This window comes from Aureococcus anophagefferens, assembly GCF_000186865.1.
Source record: "Aureococcus anophagefferens unplaced genomic scaffold AURANscaffold_3, whole genome shotgun sequence".
Lineage (NCBI taxonomy): Eukaryota > Pelagophyceae > Pelagomonadales > Pelagomonadaceae > Aureococcus > Aureococcus anophagefferens.
In genome coordinates this window covers 445,018-462,255 of record NW_008705563.1, presented here as the reverse complement: position 1 = coordinate 462,255, position 17,238 = coordinate 445,018, and the positions used below count along the sequence as shown (strand labels likewise).

Here is a 17,238-nt window from a genome sequence, read left to right as displayed (position 1 = left end):
CTTGGGCTTGTCGCCCGCGCCGGCCTCGAGCGCGGACGCGGACCGGCGCCGCTCGCGGCGCCGCGGCAGCTCGGGCACGGACCGCGACTCCTCGAGCGTCCGCGGGGGTTGCCTCGCCGCGGGCGCGGACCGCGACTCGGCGAGGGGCTCCGCGCCGTCGTCGAGGTCGACGGCGCGCCGCCCGGCGCGCCCGGCGCCCGCGCGCGGCGCCGCGGCCGGCGCCTCGGCGGCGGGCGCGGCGGGCGCGCGCGCCGCCGCCTGCTCCTCCGCGGCCGCGCGCGCGGCCGCGACGACGACGGCGGCGAAGGACGTCGGCGCGGTGAATCGAGGCGCGCGCTTCGCCTGGACCGCGTGCTCGGTCAGCCGCCGCTCCTCCGCGGCGACCTCGCCCATGCGGAAGAGGCCCGGCGCGGACCTGGGCAGGACAAGAGAGATTCAACTTCGCTTCAACGTGAGTGTTCCGCGCGCGCGCGTTCCGGAAAAAGCATCCACGCTTCGAGACCGTTCCAAGAGATGATCGCTCGTCCAAAAATCAGCCGAAACGAGTGGAAATCGGCCGAGAGAGGAGCCTTTGAAGTTGGGAATTTCGCTCTCTTGTCCTGCCCTGGCGCGGACTGGCGCTTGAGGCGGTTCGCCGTGAGCGCGTTCGTGAGCGCCGCGTCGAGGCCCGTCGGCGCGGCGGCGTCGGAGCCGTCGCCGCCGTCGCGCGGCGCGACCGCGCCCTTGAGCTTCGACCAGTGCTTCGCGCCCTTGACGAGGTGGGGCCCGCAGAGGTAGCGCGCGACCTTCATCTGGGCGTGGTCGAGCGTGACGCGCGCGCGGGAGCCGCGCGCGGCCTCGATGACCGCGACCGTCGCCTCCTCCCACTTGGCCCGGTGCCGCGCGAGCGCGGCCCAGGCGCCGCGGATCGTCGGGTCCTCGAGCATGCGGCGCGCGACGCCCTGCTTCACCTCGAAGCAGGCCGCGTCGTCGCTGAGCACGCGCAGGTCCCGCCGCCCGTGCGCGCGCGCCGCGCGCGCGTCGACGTGCTCTACGACGCCGAAGAGCTCCGCGCCGCCGTAGAGCGTCGCGACGGCCGACGCCTCGTCCGCGGACCGCGCGGCGACGACGCGGTACGTGCCCTTTTCGAGGAGGAAGACGGCGTTCCGGTAGGAGCCGCCGCGCACGAGGGCGCCCTTCCGGAGCGCGGGCCGCTCGACGCCCCGGAGCCAGCGCGCGCGCGTCGCCGCGGCGACGTGCTCGAAGACGCAGTGGCCCCCGAGCCACGCCGACGCGGCCCGGCCGTCGGCGACGCGCGCCGCGCGCGCGGCCTCGTAGCGGCTCCGCGGCACGCGCACGGCGACGGCGCCGTCGACCGCGACGACCGTCGCGAGGAACCGAGGCGACGCCTCGAAGACCGCGCCCTCGCCGACGGCGTCGCCGGGCCCGAAGTCGTCGTCGCCGTCGGCGCACTCGGCGTAGGCCGCCGCGCCCTCGACGACGCACGCGACGTACTCGCAGGGGTCGCCGGCGGCCGCCACGACGGCGCCGGCGCCGAGGCGCTCGACGACGTAGGCCGGCGAACCGCCGTCGACGAGGCACGCGAGCTTCGCCGACCGCAGCAGCGCGTCGGGGTCGTCCCGCTCGACGAGCCCCCGTTCCACGAGCACGGCGCGCGACGGCGACGCGACGGCGCGAGGCGATGTCATCGTCGAGCGCGCAACTTGCTTCGCACGCGAGAAGGAAGCGCGCGAGAAGGATTTATCGAAGTTCACCGTGCAATTGCCGTGCACCATCGGATAGTGTAGAATGCAGGCTAAAATTCCAAGCGTGCCCGCAGCGATGTACAGCATGCGATCCTCGCGCTCGCCGTCGGCGCCGCGGCCTTCGGCAGCAGCTCCAGCGCCACCTCCTCCGAGGACCTCGAGAGCATCGAGGCGACGCTGGACCACGTCGAGAAGATGGTGCGATCCCGCGTCCAAACGCTGCCCCGCACACCCGCCTCGCAGCCCCTCCACACTGCGCCTCGCAGGTCTACAACCACACCTACACGCCGTCCGCGCCCATCGGCACCACGACGCTCGGGCACGGCGTCGACCCGGACGACTACTCGACCTTGGACGACTACCAACTGCCCATGCGCCGCCGCCTCGAAGACGGGGAGAGCCTCGGCGTGCTCGGCCTGGGCTCGGGCGACTTGAACTTGTTCGAGCGCGCGGGCTTCGTCGTGCCGTTCGACTGGGAGTGCCAGACGGGCACGAGCGGCGGCGTGTACCCGTGCCCGAACGGCATCCCTTCGACGTGCCGCGCGAACACGGGCGGCGTGTCGTCGGTGTGCGCCAAGTGCTACTGCGAGGTCGGGAGCCACACGTGCTGCCCGTACTACAGCGAGAACAACACGTACTCGGAAGACGGCTACTGGTACGGGGGCTTCGAGTGCCCGTCGGCGCTCCTCAGCGGCGGCGAGCTCGTGACGGACTCGGCGGTCAACTACTGCGAGGTCGGCGACGCCGTCTCCGCGCTCTACGACGACGGCGAGTCCTACTCCGCGAAGGTGTCCGAGGTGACGGGCAGCGACATCACCGTCACGTACTCGGACGACGACACGTCGACCTACGACCTCACGGAGTCCGGCAACGTGGTGCAGACCGCGAGCGCCCGCGGACTGCGTCACGACCTGCGACTCGTCGACGCTCGCTACGGAGGTCTGGGGCAACCAGTGGTGGAACGACCCCTACGTGTCGCAGTCGTACATCAACTTCAAGGTGACGCGCTACGAGATGGCGGACGCGTTCGGCGTCGAGTTCTACTCGACGGAGGGCGACACGCTCAAGGTCTTCTCGACGGGCGACGTGCACTTCAAGCCGGACAACGCGGAGCGCACGGTGTACATCAACGAGCAGGTCGAGTACGAGTACGAGACCGACATCGACCGCCGCCTCTCGACGGCCGAGGCCGTGCTCGGGGACATCGACCTCACGCTGCCCATCGACCAAGCGCGGCTCGTCGAGGCGCGGTACCGCCACAGCAACACGCGCGGCGGCTCCCAGAAGCCCGCGGCCGCCTCGGAGGTCCCGAGCCCGAAGGGCGAGCCCGCCGCGCTGAAAGACGCGCCCGTCAACAAGGCCCGGCGTCGCCTCGGGGGCCGCCGCAACTTCATCTCCGCCGCGGGGTCGTTCTCGTTGGGCGGCGGCAGCAACCGGGCGGGCAACGACTGATAAGATCATACTTATCCCAACCCAACCTCGGGCCGAGGTTCCAGTTCAATGAAAACAAAAAAGAGTTTTTTGGAAAGACGATGGTGGACGACGGGGATGGGCAGCGGGAGGCGTCGCTCGACTCGGAGAAGCCTCACTTGAAGCGGCGTTTAGCATATCCCGCCGGCGTTACGAAGCACCCGGACTGCCGACGGCGCGCGCCCGCCGCGAATCCGGACAGCCCGCGGGTCCCGCGAGCATGGTTAGTCCCGCGCCCCCTTGCCCCCGGGGGAGGGGGTCAGCCCGAGCGCCAGGCGGAAGTCGCGGTGGTCGTTCTCGAGCTGGATGATGTTGAAGGACGTGAGCGTCGGCGGCGGCGCGCCGCCCGGCGTCCAGCGCTTCACCCAGCGGCAGAGGTGGAGCCCCGCGGTCCGCGCGTCGACCTCCTGCTTCAGCGCGGCGCCCAGCTGCAGCGTGAGCTGGGGGCTCCCGCCGTAGTAGAGGGTCTGCCCGTCGTACAAATCGATCTCGTCGGCGACGTCGAGCGCGCCCGTCGCGAGCGCGCAGTCCGCGCCGGGCAACACGCCGCCGACGACGCGGCGCCAGCCCTCGAGCGTCTCGCGGTCGTCGGGCGCGTTCGCGAAGCCCAGCAGGTCCGCGCGCACGAGCACGAGCGCCTCGTCGACCGTGCCGGCGTCGCAGGCGGCCCGGAGCGCGCGGAGCGCGTCGGGCCGCCAGGACAGCGCGTCCGCGACGCCGGCCGCGTCGGTCCGGAGCCGGCTCCGGATCGTCGCCGCGCAGGCCGCGTCGATGGCGTCCTCGGAGAAGGCGCGATCCTCCGCTTGCCACGCCGCTAAACAGCGCCACCGGAGCACCTCGTCCCAGTTCTCCACGACCTCCCCGGCGGTCAACGGCCGCGTGCCCGGCCGCACGCCCGCCAAATCGCCCTCGGTCGGCGCCCAGCCGCCGCCGTCCCACCGCTGGCCGCTCGGGTCGTCGCGCGCGGCGAGGGCGCGCTTGCCGACCTCGTCCTCCTCGAAGAGCAAGCGCAGGATCATCGTCGCCTCGGCCGGCCGCGCGACGCGCCGCTCCGCGAGCACGCGCGCGAACTTGGCGCTGAGGTCGAAGGTGCGCCAGCGGTGGTCCGGCAGCTCGCGCAGCTCGGCCCAGGGGCCCTCGGGCCGCAGGTGCTGCAGCGTCTCCAGGTAGACCTCGCTCTCGAGCGGCAGAGTGTCCGCGACAACATCGAGGTCCACGACGACGCGCGGCAGCGGCGCGACGGCGGAGGCGCCGAGCGGCGCGGGGCCGCGGCCCCGCGCCGGGACCGCGCGGTCGACGAAGGCTCCGACGCCGACGGCGACGAGGAACGCGCAACCCACGACGCGAGCCATTGCGGCGGATCTGCGTGTGTGGCGGCTTCTTCATCTTCGGCATATAGGCCTGCATATTGAGCCTTCTGCACAAGGCCTCGGGCAGCCGCAGCCGTAGCGTCGCAGTGCGGGCCTCGGCCGCAGCCTGCGCAGCGCCGCCCGCGCCAGGGAAGAAGGCGAGAAGCCCCGCCGCCCGGCGGTCGCGAGTTACCACGGCGACGCGGCCGGCCGCGGCCGCGGCGGCGCGAGCTTCGGCGCCTCGCGCTCGAGGCGCCGGTGGCGCGCGCGCGCGCGCATGCCCGTGGCCCACACCGTGATGTCGGCCATCTCGAAGAGCACCTCGACGCACTCGCGCGCGTCGCTGCCGCCCTGCGACTCGTCGTCTCGTTGGAGGCGCACGGCCTCGTAGAAGTCGTCGAGGGACCGGCCCAGGCCCGCGATGTACGCCTCCACGTAGCCCTCCATCATGCCCACGAACTCGCGGTGGAGCCGCTCCTGGGCGAAGGTGAACTCCTCGGCGTCGGGGTCGAACTCGTCCGCGCAGTCGACCTCGAACTTTTCGAGCGCGAGGAACTCGTCCATGAGGTTCGCGTCGAAGAGGTCGAAGAGGTACTCGGAGACGAGGTTCACGAGCTCCGCGGCGGCCGCGGCGTCGAGCGGCGGCGTCGCGCCGCCCTTGGCGCCCTTGGCCTCGCGCGGCGGCAGCGGCGAGTAGTCGTCCTTGGCCTCCGCCGACGCCTCCTTTAGGAGGCGGTTGAAGCTCATCGCACGAGCGCGGCGGGGCGACGGCCGCGGCGCGCGGTGCGCCGGGAAGGCGCGGCCGCCGCGCAGATCCGGGGCAGCCCGCAAAACAAAAGCACCTTTCCTTCAACATTGGCAACCTTGCAGCTCTCCCTTGCCCGATGAGTGCCGCAGCGGGGGCCAGCATGATGCGTGCGGCGCGTCGCTCGGTCAACGCGCGGCGCGTCGCCCGCCCCGCGATGCTCCGTGCGTCGAGCGGCGCCGCGGCCGACGACAACACCTGGTCCTGGGTGCCGCCGGCGCGGACCAAGGACAAGGGCCGCAAGGCGCGGGCGCCGAGCCGCTTCCCGGCGACGACGGCGCCCCTGGACCGCGGCGACGTGCTGGCCATCCTCGAGGACGCGGGCGCCGTCGACGTCGAGACCATCGCGCTGCCCGCGGACGCGCCCGGCGACGCCATGGTCCTCGCGTCGGCGCTGTCGCCGAAGCACCTGCGGTCGCTCGCGGACGCGGTCCTCGCCGAGGCGAAGCGGCGCGGGCGGCCCCCGCGCGCCGACGGCGTCGACGACCCGGACTGGGTCTCCGTCGACCTCGACGCCGTCGTCGTCCAGCTCCTCACGGAGCACGCGCGCGCGGACCTCCAGCTCGAGGCGCTCTGGGACCCGAGGCGCCGCGACCCCCAGGCGGAGCCGCCGCCGGAGTAAGCCTTTTTTCGTCGGGGTTGTGTCGCGTAGCCGGGCGCGTCCGCGATGGGGTGGCCTGGCGCTCGGGCTAGTAGGGGGCGGCCTGGCAGATGCGCTCGCCGAGAAGTCTTCGCGCCACGCCCTCAGGGCGGCTTTTTCGTTGTCCTTGAAGGCGAACCGCGCCACGCCCTCCGTGATGGCCGCGAGGAGCTTGTAGGTCGTCGTCACGACGCTTTCCTTGTGCACACGTGGCGGCGATGCAGCAGCGGCTGGATGTGCAAGCCCGAGGTCCTCTCGCCCGAGGCGGTGAACGCGCTCTCGGATGACGCGATCGCCGCGAAGCTCAAGACCGGCGGCGAGTCGCCTTAGGCGGAACGCGACGTGCCTGGCTCCACCTCGGTGCTCGACGCGCCTCAGGCTACTCCGGGACTCGGCGTCTTAAGCCGCCCACCCCCCTACTCTAATTGCTCGAGTCGGGCTCCAGGCGGCCCGCGGCCGCATCGGTCTTGGACGCGCCCCACTTGATGTGCGCTTTCTTCGTGAAAAGGGTGAGCGGCGCCCGCCAGAGCCGGGCGCCGGCGCTCGTCCCCGCGGCCGGGCGGCTCGCAGTAGGAGGCGTAGTAGGCCTCACCCCCCCACCTCGAAATTCGAGTTCTCGGAGCCGCGCCGGTGCCGGGCGCCGGCCTCGTCGAGCTTCGCGCGCGCCGCGCCGCACGAGCCGCGCGCCGCGCCGCGCGTCCGCCGCGCGCACGAGCCGCGCGCCGCGCCGCGCGTCCGCCGCGCGCACGTGGCGAGATCGCGGCGCGCCGAAGAGCTCTACCTTGGGCGCCTTGGTGCCTGAATCGATTCCGGCTCTGTGCCAGGCGCCAAGTCGAGCGCCGCGCCGCGCCGCACGAGGCGCCGCGTCCGCCGCGCCGCACGAGTGACGAACGCCGCAACACCACCAACAAGCGCACCACAACGCCATGGAGCGCCTGCGCCAGTCGTCGGCGCCGTCCATGGAGGTCGACGGCGCGGAGCTCGAGGCCGCGCTCACGGACCTCGACTGGGTGACGCTCGAGTTCAACATGGCCGCGCTCGAGGAGCGCTACGCGACGTACCGGGCGCGCTGCGCGCGGCTTCTAGGGGCGACGCCCTGGCTCACGCGCGCGGGGATTCTGGTCGTACGCGTGGGCGCGGACGTCGTCCAGGGCGTCTCGCGCGGCACGACGTGGCACCCGCGCGAGGTCTGGGTCCTCCTGGGCTTCGTCGCCCTCGTCGCGTCCCTGCGCGCCGGCGCCAGGTGCGTCGAGCTGCGCGACGGCGACGGGAGCCGGGACCGGTGGACGCGCCACGCGCTCGCGCTCGCCGTCGCGCACGCCGCGCAGATCTTCCTCGCGTACTTCCTCCGCTTCGGCGACGCCTGGAGCCGGCCCTACTACCTCGGTTTAGATGTTGCCGTCGATGGTGGTTTGTTTTCGCTCTGCTTCGGGCTGAAGCTCAAGGGCGTGCTCTTGGCGCTGTCGCTCGACGTCGTCGCGCTGCTCGCGTGTTTGCTGAGCGACGCGCACGCGCGCGTCTTCCCGCTGCTCACGGGCCTCGTGCTCCTCGTGGCCTTTTCCTGCGTGGCGCGGGCGACGGAGCGCCAGGGGCGCGTGGCCTTCGCGCAGGCGGTGCGCGTCGACGCGAAGCAGTCGACGGACATGCGCGGCATCAGCAACCCGTTCTCCGCGAACAACCTGGCCGCGTGGCTCTTCCCCGCGCCCGGCGACGGCGGCGCGGGCATTTCCATGCCCGAGGTCAAGGTCGACGAGGAGCTCGCGGAGTCGCGGTCGCCGAAGCACGGCTTCCAGTCGCCGCAGAAGGCCCTAATCTCGTCGCTGACGCGGCGGTCGCGCCACGCGGAGGAGGAGAAGGCCCACGCCGACGACGACCTACGCGAACACCGGGCCGCGGCGACGCGGAAGCGCTTCGCGACGCTCCAGTCCTGGCAGATCGACTTCGAGCGGCTCCGCGTCGTCGCGAAGATCGGCGCGGGCGCCGCGGGCCAGGTCTACGAGGGCGAGTTCCTCGGCGCGCGCGTGGCCATCAAGCAGCTCTTCAGCTCCTTCATCGACCCGTCGGATCTCGACGAGTTCTCGCGCGAGGTGACGCTCCTCCACAAGCTGAAGCACCCCCACGTGCTCACGTTCTACGGCATCTCGCGCCGCGACGTCTACTGCTTCATCGTCACGGAGCACTGCCCCTACGCGCTCGACGCGCTGCTCCGCGGCGAGGCGCCGGCGGCGCGGCGCGGCACCGGCCGGGCGGCGCGGCCGCCGCGGCTGAGCGTCAACGACCGGTCGCTGATCCTGTTCCAGGTCGCGCTGGCGTTGACGTACCTCCACGCGGAGCGCGTGCTGCACCACGACCTCAAGCCGGGCAACATCCTCCTCGACAAGGACCTGGGCGCCAAGGTGTCGGATTTCGGGCTGAGCCAGCTCGTCGACGACGACGGCGGCGACGACGGCCAGCGGCGGAAGCGGTCCGCGCCGCGGCGCATGTCCGCGGGCGCGACGGCGTGCTACGCGGCGCCGGAGATGCTCGGCGCCGGCGGCGGCGTGCTCGGCGGCGGCGAGTCGCCGCGGGTCTGCGGCTTCGAGGCCATGAGCCGCCTGGACGTCTTCGCGTTCGGCATCGTCACCGCGGCGACGTTCAGCCAGAACCAGGGCAGGACAAGAGAGCGAAATTCCCAACTTCAGAGGCTCCGATCTCGGCCGTTTTCCACTCGTTTCGGCTGATTTTTGGACGAGCGATCATCTCTCGGAACGGTCTCGACGCGTGGATGTTTTTCTCGTGACGCGCGCGCGCGGAACACTCACGTTGAAGCGACGTTGAATCTCTCTTGTGCTGCCCAGGCCAGAACGGCGACCCGTACCACCACTACGTGACGCCGGGGACGCTCGCGGACCGGGAGAATGCCATCGCCGACGCCGTCAAGGCCGGCGAGCTGCGGCCCCAGGTGCCCGCGGCGCTGCCGGACCGCGTCCGCGCGACCATGGAGGCCTGCTGGGCCCAGGACCCGGAGCGGAGGCCGACGTTCGCGGACGTCGCGGCGCGCCTCCGGACCGTCTGCGTCGGCCAGGGCACGCTCGCCGTCGGCGAGTCGACGAAGCTGCCCCTCGGGCCCGACGCGCGCGACCCGAGCGGCGGCGACGACGCGTCCCTGTTGTAAGGCGGTCGGTGTGCGCCTGAAGGTCGGATGTGTGTTTTTTCGCCGCGTCGGTGGTGCCGCGACTCGGTCATGTGCGCCCATCTCAGGACTCGTTTTTATCGCGCGGCGAGCGCGGGCGTCGGCGGCCGCGCGCGCGCGGGCCGCCGGGCCGCGAGGAAGGCGCGGGGCGCCAGGAGGCCCGCGCGCCAGGCGAAGGCGAGCGCGCGGACGCCCTGGAAGTAGACGTAGACGCCCCAGAGCGCGCGGAGCCCGAGGTTTCGCCGCGCGACGGCGCCGTGGAGCGCGGCGACGCAGGCGGCGAGGAAGGCGTAGAACCCGCAGAGGAAGCCGAGGTCGCGGCGCACGAGGAGCACGCCCTCGAGGGTCACGGCGGACGCGTGGAGCGCGAGCGTCCCCGCGGTCAGCGGCAGGCACGCCGCGACCGCGGTCACGACGGCGCCGTCCGTCGTGAACGCGCGCGCGCCCCGGAGCACGACCGCCGAGCTCGCCGCGACGCACACGCCGGAAATCGTCCAGCAGACCCGGAGGATGCTTGCGACGGACGGCCGCGCCGCGGCGACGTCGAACGCGAGCCGGCCCTCGGCTTCGCCGCCGTCCCCCGCGAATCGAGGCAGGAACGCGAGCGCGAGCGACGTCCCGACGTCGCCGAGCACGAAGCAGAACATGGCCACGGAGAAGATGACCGTGTGCGCGGCCGCCGCGGCGCCGCCCATCGACGCGGCCGTCTTCGCCGCGGAGTTGTGCAGGAACAGCTTCACGACGCAGCACCAGACGAAGGGCCCGAACCCGAAGAAGGGCGCGCAGTCCCGAAGCCGCGGCAGGCGCCGCCGCTTGCCAAAGCAGGCGCGGCAGAGGAAGCCGCGCGTCCACAATTTGCGGACGAGCAGCGCCGCGGCCGCGTACTGCGACGCCGCCGTCGCTTCGGCCGCGCCCACGAGGCCCCGCGACGGCACGAGTAACACGTCGCCGGCTAAATTCAGCGCGGCGCCCACGGCCACGGACACCGCGGGCGTCACGGAGTCCCGCGCGCCGAGGCACGCCGCCTGCGCCACGGACGCGACGAGCGCCGCGGGCAGCGCGTAGGCCCGCACCGCGACGTAGCGCGCGACCAGGGGCGCGAGGTCGCCCGAGCCGCCGGCGTACCACAGGCTCAGCGGCAGGCTCTTGACCACGAGCAGGCCGCCGACCGCGACGCCGAAGCACGCCGCGAGCGCCAGGCCCGTCGTCGCCGCGCGCGCCGCGGCGTCGAGGTCGCCGGCGCCCGCGTCGTCGCAGCCGCTCCGCGCGACGAAGTTCGTCGTCGCGACGGAGAGGAAGACGAGGAGCGTCGTCGCCGAGTCGGAGATCGTGCCCGCGGGTCCCAGCGCGGCGAGCGCCGCCGACGACCCGCGGCGGCCGACGAGCGCGGCGTCGATGAGCGACATGAGCGGGCCGGCGACGTAGATGGCCAGCGCCGGGGCGGCGAAGCGCGCGCACTCGAAATAGGTCGTCGTGGTGTGCGGTGGCGGCGGCGGCGCGGGCGCGGGCGGCGCGCGCGTCGGGTAGGGGTCGCCGCTCCAGCACGACTTCTCCCAGGCCGACGCGCGCGTGCGTACGCGTAGCCGCGGCGCCGGCGCGACGAATGCGGCGGATGCTGCGCAGCAGAGCGCGACCGCGACCGCTCGCGCCATGCCGCACGAGTGCACCGCGACGACGCTCGCTGAGACGCCTTGCGTTCAAGGCAACGTCTGATGGTGCAGTCTCATAGTTGAACACGATGGTGAACAGCGGTTTCGGAGCCTGCCCACCGACGACTTCGACCATCGAGGTGGGCCTCTACCTTTCTTGCAGGATCTCCGGCTCGCTGCTGGGTCCCATCCTGCCGGCCGCCGCCATGGCGGAGGCCAACGGCGGCGGCGGAAGCGACGCCGTCGTCGCGGTGGCGCCCGACCCGGAGGCCGCCGACGCCGCGCGGTCGCTCGGCGCGCTCGAGGTGCACGTCGACGCCCTCATGGGCGCGGCGGCGGCCATCGAGGACCTCGTGGCGTCGCTGGGCGCCCCCGGCGGCGACGACCTCGCCGTGCTCGTCGAGCAGCTCGAAGCGGCGTCGCGCGCCGCGCTCGGCCGCGACGACGGCGGGTCGCCGGGCGGCCAGAGCCGCGCGCTCGCCGCGCAGGACGCGCGGGACGAGCGGCGGTCCGCGCGCCTGAGCCGCTGGGCGTCGCTCCGCGCCTCCGTGGCCGACCAGCGGAGCTCGAAGGCGGCGAAGCCGCGCGACCTGTCGGCCGTCGTCGACCGGGCGACGGGCAAGGTCACGGCGTCCGCCGCGGAGCTCGAGGACTTGTTGGCGACGCGCACGGTGTCCACGGCGCGGCCGCCCATGTCCGACGCCGTCGGGCGCCAGCTTTTCCTGCGGCTGCGGCTCATCGACATGCGGCGGGGCCGGGAGGCGAAGCTGCGGCGCGCGTGGAACCTGTGGAACGGCCGCGCGCCCGCGGCGCCCGCGGGCGCGTCCGCCGCGCCGGCGGCGGACCCGGCGGCGTCGACGTGGCAGGGCGCCGGCAAGCGGAGCCGCGTCTTCCCGTCGACGCGGCGCCAGACGCAGCGCGCGGAGAAGGCGCGCCACGTCGGCCAGCGGCACACGGCGCTGTCCGCCGCGCTGCTCGCGGAGGCGCGGCTCGCGCGGTCCGCGAACACGTCGGCCTTCGTGGCCAAGGTCGAGGCCAAGTTTGACGACCTCGTGGCGTCGCGGGGCGCCGTGGCCGTCGGCGACGTCGCGTCCGCGATGGACGCGCTGGGCCGGCCCGCGCCCGCGGCCGCGGTCGCGCGCGCGCGGCACAAGGCGCGGCTCCCGCTTTCCACGGCGCTCAACAAGGGCGACTTCGTCACGCTCTGCCTGTCCATCGAGGAGTGCCGCTCCGAGGCCTTCGACGAGGCCTGCAAGAAGCAGAAGGCGATGCTGCTCACGCTCGAGGAGGAGACGGTGTGCCGCGTCGTCGGCGACCGGAGCTCCTGGGTCGCCGGCGTCGAGCTGCGGGAACCCAACGACGGCCTCATCCAGGTCTTCGACGCGGCGATCATGACGCTGTTGGTTTTTATCTTCATCTTTTTGCCGGTGGAACTCGCGTTCGAGGAGATCGGCGAGACGGCGGCCGTCGAGTACCTGGGCCTGAGCATCGACCTCTACTTCTGCCTCGACATCCTGAAGACGTTCAACGTGGGCTTCGTGAACTACAACGACGTCCTCGTGATGGACCGCTACGCCGTCGCGCGGCGCTACGCGTCGACGTGGCTGCTCATCGACCTCACGTCGTCCATCCCCATCTCCCACATCCTGAAGCTGTTCATCAACGAGAACGGCGGCGCGTTGGTCTCCGGGAAGAAGGCGCTGAAGCTCGCGCGGCTCGCGAAGCTGTCGAAGCTGCTGAAGCTCATGCGCGCGACGCAGTTCGTCCAGCGGCTGCGGACGTTCCTGTTCCAGGTGCTCGACGACCTGGGCATCCGCATCAGCGACGCGGTGTTCAAGCTCGTGCGTTTATTGCTCTACCTGCTCGTGCTGGCCCACTGGCTCGGCTGCCTCTTCTACCTGCTCTGCCGCCTCTACGGCTTCCCCTCGGAGTCGTGGGTCGTGCGGAGCGGCCTCGTGGACAAGCACGGCGGCAAGCGGTTGAGTGTGTCCATGCGCTACACCTGGTCCCTCTACAAGATTTTGGCGAGCTTCGTGCAGATCGCCTTCGCGGAGCCCGCGGTGTCGCAGCAGTGCCTGCGGGCCACGGGCTGGTGCCGCGTCGAGTCCTGGGTCACGCTGCTGTGCCTCTACATCGGCACGGTCTTCTTCGCCATGCTCGTGTCGAACATGGCGGCCATCATCGCGAACGCGAACGTCGGCTCGCGGAACTTCGAGGAGAAGCTGAACGCGGCGCTCGAGTACATGCGCATGCGGAAATTCCCGCGCATGACCATGGACCGCGTCAAGGAGTACTACTACGTGCGCTTCATGGGCGGCAAGTTCTTCGACGAGACGTCCATCCTGCAAAACCTCAACCCGGAGCTCCGCAAGGAGATCTCGCTCTACAACACGCGGAGCATCCGGCCGAAGACGCCGCTGCTGCGGAACTCGCCCGAGCGGTTCTTCGCGACGCTCGCGATCCACCTGCGGCCGACGTCCTTCTTCGACGGCGACGTCGTCTTCAGCGAGGGCGCGCAGACGGGCGCGATGTTCTTCATCTCGCAGGGCTTCTGCGAGATCCTGCTCCGCGCCGCGCACAACCGCGCCGTCCGCGTGCTCGCCGCGGGCTGCTACTTTGGGGAGGTCGCGACGCTGCTGGGCACGAAGCGCACGGCGACGATCCGGGCCATGGGCATGCTCGAGCTCTACGCGCTCGGCGGCGAGCGGTTGGTGGAGGCGTGCTCGGACTTCCCCGACATCGCGGCGTACCTCCGCGAGGTCGCGCTGAACCGCATCACCGTGCTGCGCCAGTTCGACGCGTCCGCCGACATCGACGCGACCATCGACGAGGCCTACGTCGACGGCGAGGACGCGCAGACGCCCCTCTACAAGAGCTCCATGGTCCGCATGACGCAGCGGCTCTCGCAGATCCGGCCGCCGCAGCCCAAGTCCATGGCCGGAAGACTCCGGTCCATGAACCTGAAGAAGTCCCTGCGCGTGTCCAAGGTGAGCCCCAACGGCAAGCGGGCCGGCGACCTCGCGGCCGCGGCGCGCGCGTCCGCGGAGAAGCACCAGGCCGCGCCGCGCGCGGCCGAGCGCGCGGGCTCCTAAGGCGCTTCTTAGTCGTCCCGGCGGTCGCGCGCCTCGGCCCGCTCGAGGCGCTCCCGCTCGTCCTGCTCCTTGCGCGCGAGCGCGTCGGGGTCGCCGGCCGCGGCGAGCGCGTCCCGCTCCTTGCGCAGCTCGACGACGACGGCCGCGAGCGCGGCGGGGTTGACGCCGTAGTCGCAGAGCCGCGTGAGGATCTCCAGGGATTCGCGGTTCAGGCCCGTGCCCAGGTTGTCGCTCAGCTCCTGCACGGCGTCCATGGTCGCCGCGGGGATCTCGCGCGGCACGGGGCCGTCGGGGATGCCCATGGCTTCGAAACCGCGCGGCTTCTTTGGCGCGGCGGCGGCTTGCGCGGTCGTGGACGCGTCTGGTGGCGGTGTCGGCGGTGCGCGCGCGCAGTCGAGTTTGCGCCGGAGAGCTTGTCAAGGCGACTGCTCGTGATGTTCACTGTGCAGTTTTGCCACAGCGATGGAGGCTGCAAAGCCTCGGCATCCAGCCATGCAGCCGCCCGCGGCAGCCTCCTCCGCTTCTAACACAGAAGAAGAGGTCGTCGCCTTCGGCGGCGTCTCCGTGCGCCTCAAGGTCGACTGGGGCGTCGGCATCGGCGGCGCGACCTGGACCTCGGGCCAGCAGCTCTGCCGCCACCTCGCGACCTACGAAAAGCGCTACGCGGCGCTGCGACCCCGGCCGCTGCGCTTCCTCGAGCTCGGCGCGGGCACGGGCGTGAGCGGCCTCTTCGCGGCGAAGCTCTTCCCGGACAGCGCCGCGGCGTTGACGGACCTCGGCGACCATTTGGCGTTGTTGGACGCGAACGTCGCGCTCAACGAATTGGGCGGCCGCGTCTCGACGGCGCTCCTCGACTGGGCGGACCCGCGGACCTTTGGCGCCCTCGACGCCTTCGCGCCGGACGTCGTGCTGGCCGCGGACTGCGCGTACCACGCGTCGCTGCACGGGCCGCTCGTCGCCGTCCTCGAACGCGCGTGCGCTTCCGGCGCGACGTGCGCGCTCGGCGTCACGAAGAGCGACACGGGCCTGACCTTCTTCGACGCGCTCCACGCCGCGGGCCTGGACTACGCGCTCCTCGAGCCGCCCGCCGACGCGTACTCCGCGCTCTTCGCGGTGTCGTCGCGGCCGGCCTTCGGCGAGGTTCGCGACGCGCGGGAGCCGCCCTGGGCGTCGCCCTAAGGTTCTCTAGCGCAGGACCGTGGGCGCGTGGGGCGGCGCGCGAGATCCCGGCCCCCGCGCGCCCGGGAAGCAGGACCAGAAGCGGAGCGTCTCGTCGCCCGCGCCCGTGACGATGGTCTGGTTGTCCGGCGAGATGGCGAGGTAGAGCACGCGGCGGCAGTGGCCCGTGAGCGTCGCGTAGTTCGTCAGGCTCGGCACGTTCCAGATGCAGATCTGGTTCAGCGAGTAGCCGTGCGTCGACACGAGCTCGTCGACGGACCGCGACCACGCGAGCGCGCAGACCTGGCTGCCCGTGTCGACGCTGTCGACGAGCGCGCAGGTCCGCGCGTCCCAGAACTTGATCGTGCGGTCCGCCGTGCCCGCGCCGGACGCCAGGGAGCCGCGCTTGTGGGGGGACCAGGCGATGGCCTTGACGGCCGCGACGTGGTCCCCGAAGCTGCAGAGCGGCGCCGCGCGGCGCCGCCGCGGCCGCGGCGCGACGCCGGGCCGCGGCGCCGCCGGGGCCGGGGCCTCGTCGCCGCGCCGCGCCTCGCCGCCCGCGGACGACTGCAGCAGGCGCCGCGCGTCCCAGACCTTCAAGTCGTTGTCGTTGCCGCCGGACGCGAGGAAGTCGCCGCAGGGGCTCCAGCGCAGGCCGCAGACCTCCTGGCGGTGCGCGCGGAGCCGCGCGTAGTTGCTCCGCGGCTCGCGCACGTCGCGGCAGCAGATGGCGCGGTCCCGGCTCCCGGACGCCAGCGCGTCGCCGCGCCAGCACAGCGTGCCCACGCGCGCGCCGTGGCCCGGCGCGTCGCCTGGGCAGGAAAAGAGTGCGACATTCCCAAACTTCAAAGGCTCCTATCTCGGCCGTTTTCCTCGTTTCGGCTGATTCTTGGACGAGCGATCATCTCTCGGAACGGTCTCGAAGCGTGGATGCTTTTTCCGGAACGCGCGCGCGCGGAACACTCACGTTGAAGCGACGTTGAATCACCCTTTTCCCGCCCGGCGCGTCGCGCACGCGGCGCCGCCGCGCGACGTCCCAGACGGCGATGCGCCCGGACCGCGACCCGACGGCCAGGAGCGACCCCCGCGCGTTCCAGGCGAGCGACGACACCGCGTCGCGCGCGCCGACGTCGCAGAGCTCGTCGACGCGCGAGCTCCACCTGCGCGGGGAACGGCGCGATTCGACGTCGCTTCGACGCGAGCGCGCCGCGCGCGCGCGCGTTTCAGAGCACCCACGCCTCGAGCCCGTTTCTTCGAGATGATCGCTCGTCCAAAAGTCAGCCGAAACGAATTAAAAACGAAAGAGAGAGAAGTCGGGCACGTCGCGCCCTTTTCCCGCGCTGCGCTCCGCGGGCTCCGAAGATAAACCTTGGACCCGAGCCCCACGGCGAGGACGTTCGACGAGCTCCAGTGCACCAGATCCAGGTAGAAGTCGTCGCTCAGGCCCGGCGCGTCGAGCACCTTGAAGGGCGCGCCCTGGATCCGGCGCCGCCGCGCGGCCTCGCCGCGGCCGCCGCCGCCGCGGTCGCCGCCCGGCCGCGGCGCGGCGCCGTCCCAGGCCCGGGGGCTCGCGGGCCGCGGCTTCGCGGGCGAGAACCCCAGGGCGCACGGCGGCCGCGCGCCGCCCAGGAGCTCCGCGCGGAGCAGCGCGGCGCGGCCGCCGTCGCGCGGCGCGGCCGCCGCGGCCGCGGGGCCGTCGTTCTCGAAGTCCTCGCGCGCGAGCTCGAAGCGCGACCCGCTCCGGCACGGGATGAAGCGGTCGTTCCCGGCGCCGGCGTAGGACGCCATGCGGCGCCCGAAATTCGCTTCCGACGGGAGCCGCGGGGCCGGGCAGCCCCCGGCGGTCGTCGGCGACGAGGCGCTCGCGGCGCGGCGCCGGCGGCGACGCTGCCTTCGATGGAGGCGTGGCCGGCGCCGTCGACCGGCGCGCCGGTCGACCACGACGCCGGGCGGCGCGCCGAGAGCCTGTTATGTTCCTTCGTCCCCCACGACGCACTCTCCCAGATAGGCTAGCGCTCCAATTGTAGCGCTCTTGAAACTGCACCTTGAAGGTCGCTTAAATCGAGGCCGACGTTATCCCCACGACGAGGCGGCCTTTCGAGCTCTCGTTCGATCGTAATTTCGATCGTGACAGGTCAAATCGACACGAAAGATGCAA

At 72.5% G+C, this 17,238-nt stretch overlaps 6 protein-coding genes across 6 annotated transcripts; 3 read left to right on the top strand and 3 right to left on the bottom strand.

The window, feature by feature from the left end:
* Positions 1-1,940: 1,940 nt before the first annotated feature.
* Positions 1,941-3,197, top strand: AURANDRAFT_61572 (hypothetical protein; the record flags this gene model as incomplete). Its single annotated transcript, XM_009035824.1, has 3 exons — positions 1,941-1,943; positions 2,012-2,620; positions 2,685-3,197. The coding sequence occupies 3 exons, from the start codon at positions 1,941-1,943 to the stop codon at positions 3,195-3,197; spliced, it is 1,125 nt and encodes a 374-aa protein (XP_009034072.1).
* A 242-nt stretch (positions 3,198-3,439) lies between these two features.
* On the bottom strand, positions 3,440-5,311 carry AURANDRAFT_61571 (hypothetical protein; the record flags this gene model as incomplete). The annotated part of the gene is made up of 2 exons (XM_009035377.1): positions 3,440-4,391; positions 4,758-5,311. 2 exons carry the CDS (start codon positions 5,309-5,311, stop codon positions 3,440-3,442), a joined length of 1,506 nt encoding a protein of 501 aa, XP_009033625.1.
* Positions 5,312-7,922: 2,611 nt separating this feature from the next.
* Positions 7,923-8,432, top strand: AURANDRAFT_3629 (hypothetical protein; the record flags this gene model as incomplete). The annotated part of the gene is made up of 1 exon (XM_009035287.1): positions 7,923-8,432. A coding segment is annotated over one exon (510 nt), but the record flags the coding sequence as incomplete, so codon positions are not given.
* A 3,774-nt stretch (positions 8,433-12,206) lies between these two features.
* Positions 12,207-13,607, top strand: AURANDRAFT_1147 (hypothetical protein; the record flags this gene model as incomplete). The annotated part of the gene is made up of 1 exon (XM_009035270.1): positions 12,207-13,607. A coding segment is annotated over one exon (1,401 nt), but the record flags the coding sequence as incomplete, so codon positions are not given.
* A 410-nt stretch (positions 13,608-14,017) lies between these two features.
* AURANDRAFT_17988 (hypothetical protein) lies at positions 14,018-14,179 on the bottom strand (the record flags this gene model as incomplete). The annotated part of the gene is made up of 1 exon (XM_009035376.1): positions 14,018-14,179. A coding segment is annotated over one exon (162 nt), but the record flags the coding sequence as incomplete, so codon positions are not given.
* A 976-nt stretch (positions 14,180-15,155) lies between these two features.
* AURANDRAFT_1966 (hypothetical protein) lies at positions 15,156-16,568 on the bottom strand (the record flags this gene model as incomplete). The annotated part of the gene is made up of 4 exons (XM_009035278.1): positions 15,156-15,537; positions 15,646-15,923; positions 16,114-16,234; positions 16,402-16,568. Coding segments are annotated over 4 exons (948 nt in total), but the record flags the coding sequence as incomplete, so codon positions are not given.
* Positions 16,569-17,238: the final 670 nt, after the last annotated feature.